The sequence below is a fragment of the Henckelia pumila genome, chromosome 4, assembly GCF_033568475.1.
Source record: "Henckelia pumila isolate YLH828 chromosome 4, ASM3356847v2, whole genome shotgun sequence".
NCBI lineage: Eukaryota > Viridiplantae > Streptophyta > Magnoliopsida > Lamiales > Gesneriaceae > Henckelia > Henckelia pumila.
The window spans coordinates 137,636,469-137,641,988 of NC_133123.1; the positions used below are offsets into that span (position 1 = coordinate 137,636,469).

A 5,520-nucleotide genomic window follows, 5' to 3' on the forward strand; every position below is an offset into this window, starting at 1 on the left:
CTAACAACAATCGACTATGGTAATATGACGTTCTACTACATTAGACCATAGACCAGTAACAAGAATTGGCCCAATCTGAAGCCCCCAACACAATCGATTATGGTAATATGACGTTCTACTACATAGACTACTAGAACAGTAACAAGAATTGGCCCAATATTAAGCCCAACAGCAATCGATTGTAGTAATATGACTTTCTACTACATGACCACTAGACCAGTAGCAAGAAATGGCCCAATATGAAGCCCAAAAACAATCGATTATAGTAATATGACGTTATTCTACTACATAGACCACTAGAAGTCTAGAACAGTAACAAGAATTGACCCAATGGGAAGCCCAAAAACAATCGATTATAGTAACTACATAGATCATTAGAGCAGTAACAAACATTGGCCCAATATGAAGCCCAACAACAATCGATTATAGTAACATGACATTCTACTACATAGACCAGTAACAAAAATCTCACAATTATCCCATTGACTAATCAAATCGTGGAAAAATAAAACCTCAGTAGGTTGACTGATCTGGTATTTGAAAATGTTAAAAAAAAATTATTACGAGTTTTTTTATAAAAAATTTTACAAAAAAAAAAAACTTAGAAATATTTTCGAAAGTATTTTCAAACGTTATCTAAGTTGAATGAAACGATAAATTGACACACAAAAATAATATAATTAGAGTCCAATAACAAAAAATAGCCTTATATTTAAAAAGAATAGCTACAATGTGTTGCATAGAAAAACTTACAATAAAAAAAAAAAAAAAAATCCAAAAACGATTACACATCGGTAAAAAAAAAAAAACCGAAAAACATATAATTTGTAAATTTTAAATAATAACAATAGTAATATTATTTTTTTTGGGAAGCAATAGAATATTAATAATAATAAATATTTAGATAAATCAACTTTGCTGAACTGGACAATCCCTGGCTAAATGCCCCTCTTCTCCACAATTATAACACTCCCTGCCGCGGCCCACGCCGCCGCCTCGGCGACCTCTACCGCGGCGGCCGCGGATATATCCCCTGTACCCATCAGCAGCGCCGCCGCCCTCACGATAACAATCTCTTGCGAGATGACCCGTTCTCCCACAGTTATAACACTCCATCCCAATCCCATCACCCACACTATAAGTGGCTCGGTACCCACCGCCGGACCTCCCCCCTCTGTAGCCGCCTCGGCCGCGTCTTCCTCCGGTGGTGTGATTTCTGACCTCCACAGCTCTGCTGGACCCGTCTTCGTCAGTTCCCAGCTTGAACCGTACCCGCTGGCCCTCCCGAAGAGTCCGGAAACCATCCGATTGGATCTCCGAGAAGTGCACGAATATATCTTCGCCGCCGTCTTCGGTGGTGATGAAGCCGAATCCCTTTTGCCCACTGAACCATTTCACTGTCCCCGTCAATCTCCCAGCTGCTTCCGCCATAGAAAATATATATTCAACTGGATTTGGAACCTCAATTTGATCGCCGATCCCAATGTGTTAATATTAGAGGAATGTTGGCCGGATCTATGGACCAGAATCATCGGATACTCTATCCATCTTCATTTTGTCTTATTTACTGCAAATTGTATCCATCGTGTGGATAAAACAATAATCAAAGAGTGGGGACGGGGAATTCATGTCACCACCACACCTCCAAATGAAAATTTTAAAACACAATGATTTTCAAGGACCATAAAAATAATGTTACTAAAAATTAACATAATTAATGATCATATGATATATAGTCGGAATGTGATAGTAAATTATATGTTCTTATGTAGTTTCTTGAGTAATATAGACTCTACAATGCGTGCATTCTTTTTTTTTTTTTCTATTTTATGTCCTTCGTTTCTATATTAGAAATGAATGTTAACGAAAAGAAATAGGGTAAGTTTACTTTAAATCCTCAAACATAAACTTAAATTTACATTCTGACTTTATCAATAATAATATATGTTTGCACTCCCTAATCTAGATAAAAAAATATTTCTCCACTCCCATTTATTTTTTTGGCATTATTGATTTAGATCGGGTATAAAATATTAAATTTGAAGTATAAAATTTTAACATATCAACACTTGTAAAAATGTTTGGATACTCGAAAATATATATTTGTATCAAATTTAAAATAATTAGTACTCAAATATCATATATTAGTACTATATTTCTAATGTTTTGAGCTGACTTTTATCCAAAAAATACAAATATGTCGTTAACATCAATACTTTTTTTTGTGACGTGGAAACCCGCAGCCGCTACCTTTCGTTCCGCTCTGGATAAACCCCCGGACTAACGCAATAGCCTGCAAACTACGCTAGTCAGGTAAACCACACTGGGCAAACACTGTGTGACAGGCTAGTCCAAGAAAGTGTTGGCAGGAGAAATCGAACACCTGACCTCTAACCAAAAGTTCACCTACTCCATCAACTTGCGTATATGTTTTAGTACTCAAAAACATATATTAGTATCAGATCTTAAATAATTAGTACTCAAATATCATATATTAGTACCATATTTTCAATGTTTTGTACCCAAATTAATCCAAGAAAAAACAAGTGAGCTCAGGGAGTGTAGAAACATATTTATGTAAATTAGGGAGTTTAAACAAACATTTTTTCTCTGACAAAAACTAATTGTAAAGTTAAGTTTGGAGTTAGGGATTTAAAACAAATTTACTCCAAGAAATATTATTATATATATATATAAATAAGATGGAATATGATTTTTTTAAATATATATATAAAAAAGGAATATGATTTTTTTTAATAAAAAAATGGGAATATATGTATAAATATTAATTAAGAACTAGCCATGCATAATGACAACCTGGGATAAAGAAACATGACAACCTGGCCAATCACAAACGACAAAACTGGTCACATATAGTTAGCATGCAAATTTTTTTTTATTGCCAACTGATTATTATAATTTATTATTCCCAGCACATGTTGAGCAAAACAGACCTATCCACCAATTAATGAAAGGTGCAAAATCATAAAAATTGTTTAAATTGCTCTGAAATTAATGAATTTAGGTACAACATAATATTAACTAAAAACGTTTTACATACACCACATATATTAATTATATTATAGACATATAAAATATGTGACTATAATTTACCGCACTATCTTGAAACCAGAGGGTAGAGGCAACGAAGGGCGGCTTCGTTTTTTTATTTTAAAAATTGAAACTAAATATTTCTGTTATTATTTAAATAAATTTAAGTCCTAAAAAATAACATCCACTAAAATACATATATGCATAGGGTAATGCTCCACTTATTATTAATGTAGCGTACGTATATAACCATATTTCTTGATTATTATTTCAAGGCAACCTCTAAATAATATTAATTAATACCAATTGACCAGTACGGATCCATTAAGATCTCTTTTATTTTTATTTACAAACTTTATGGATTAATTTTAATTAATAAACAATTTTAATTGTAGGGTTATCGCTGTTATCTATAATATTTTTTTTAGCTTACTGTTCACACCTAACAGCATATCGTTGGGTAGGTGGATGATTTCTATCTCTATCTCTATCTCTATCTCTATCTCTATATTTGTACCTAAATTAATTAAATATTTTTAAGGGTAATTTGTATTTTCAATATATATACATATACAACACATGATAGATTAGTTCAATAATATCTGAGCTAAAAAATTGTTCTAATTATAATTTTCAGACAATACAATAAATGAACTCGGAAGAACGCTTCTACGAAAATCATAAAAAGAGTAGAAGAAGAAGAAGATGTATTTTTTATTATTAAAAGTATGGTATGTAATTATATACAAAGTTGCAAGTGTGCATGATCCATACGCAGTCAACACTCAACATGTAATAAATTAAAATCAAAGAATTTTAATTTGCGCCTAACAATTCGTGAAAAAAAGTCAATTGTCTTGTGTTGCTTCTTTAGGAGAACTTTGGGCTTCCTTGTCTTTATTGGATTCGACGATGCATTTTCCCACCTTTTCTTCCACTGCCTGAACCTGCGTTTTCACATTTTATTCAAACTAATTAGTCTAAAATAAACTTAGAATATACATTTCATTATTCAAATCACATTCGATCACCGCCTTAATTTAATAAGAAAAAAATATACATATATTAAATTTCAATTCTTGATTAAATTTTTTTTGGTTTACCTTGTCAATAAGATTATCGAGAGAATCAGCAGTTTTAGCAGTTTTATCAGCCATATTTTCAACGTAGTCCACCATTTCTTTGAGTCTTCCTTGGGGAAGATCATCCGATATGTCTTCCGCAATCTTCTCTACTTCCTCCGCCACTTTTTCCACCACTTCCACTATATCTTCCACTTGTTGCACTGCATTTACAATCCTCTCTGCACTCCAAATCAATATTCATCCCAATCACTTATACAAATTCTTGAAAATATAATATATATATATATATATATATGAATTAATTAGTTTTCCTTACTTTCAAGAACCCATAATGGCCCCCATTTGTGAGAGAAGAAGGGGAGTATAAGGGATACCACCATTCCAAGAATCCAACTCTTGCTGCATTTAATAATATGAAATCAACATCGATCATTATATATATTATTATTTCAAGAATATATATATAGATAGATAATCAGCAAATTAATTTACATTGATCCGGAAGGAGGGGGTGTAGAAGGCAATGGAGCTCCCGGTACACTATTAGCATAAACAGTAAAAGAATTCCTGCAAGATGTGATTTATAAAGAACTTTTTAGTACAAATTTTATGACAGTATATATGATCAAGAACTAATTAAACTTATACGCATACATATACATACCTTTTGAGTTTCCCACCAAATTGCACACTTGATTTGTTTCCCACAAATCTTATGTTGAAATTTGAGATACCCAAGTTGGAGATGGGGTTCAATAACATAACTTGAGGTCTCTGATATGGCTTCAAATGGAACCGAGTCGACTCGTTCCCAACGATGTTACAGCTTGTAATAATCGACATGTTTGATCTTAGCAAAATGATAAAAAAAAAAAAAAAAAACAGATGGTGTTTTTTTTTTTTTTTCTTTTGGATTCGAAGTTATAGAAAGCCTTAGAAAAATGCTCAAGAAAGATGGTCTAGTTTGAGACTTTGCTGTGAAAGAAGGTGAGATTTATAGCAGCAAGAATTGAGATAGTCAACAAGGGTATTTCGGTCATTCAGACAGCTCCAGCAGACACGTTGAAAATTATATAATAGTGAAATTCGGACTAATTAATTTAGCCTTAACAAGTAACGAAAGCGCACCGTGAAAACAGTCAAATCTGACAACCTAGTCAGTAGTCACATGGCCACCAATCGCAAATTCTAAAATATTTTTACGTGACCATTTTGTATTTTCTGTTAATTAAATAAAACTAATTTACTGTGTATGACTTCTTCGTGGTTCAAACCTCGCGGAAAGATCTAGGAAACTGATATATCATATACGTACAAAAGAATCTTGACTGAAAAACGTGTTGAATTCTTTTTCTAACGTATTGATCTTATAAAAATATTTAGT

General features: G+C 32.6%; 2 protein-coding genes across 2 annotated transcripts; both read right to left on the reverse strand.

Moving 5' to 3' along the window:
• Positions 1-739: 739 nt before the first annotated feature.
• On the reverse strand, positions 740-1,790 carry LOC140867200 (cold shock domain-containing protein 3-like). Its single transcript, XM_073272274.1, has one exon. The coding sequence runs from the start codon at positions 1,429-1,431 to the stop codon at positions 910-912; it is 522 nt and encodes a 173-aa protein (XP_073128375.1). The 5' UTR covers positions 1,432-1,790; the 3' UTR covers positions 740-909.
• A 1,951-nt stretch (positions 1,791-3,741) lies between these two features.
• LOC140866398 (uncharacterized) lies at positions 3,742-5,086 on the reverse strand. The gene is made up of 5 exons (XM_073271379.1): positions 4,801-5,086; positions 4,629-4,703; positions 4,453-4,535; positions 4,155-4,354; positions 3,742-3,998 (listed from the first exon to the last, which is right to left on the reverse strand). Exons 1-5 carry the CDS (start codon positions 4,977-4,979, stop codon positions 3,900-3,902), a joined length of 636 nt encoding a protein of 211 aa, XP_073127480.1. The 5' UTR covers positions 4,980-5,086; the 3' UTR covers positions 3,742-3,899.
• Positions 5,087-5,520: the final 434 nt, after the last annotated feature.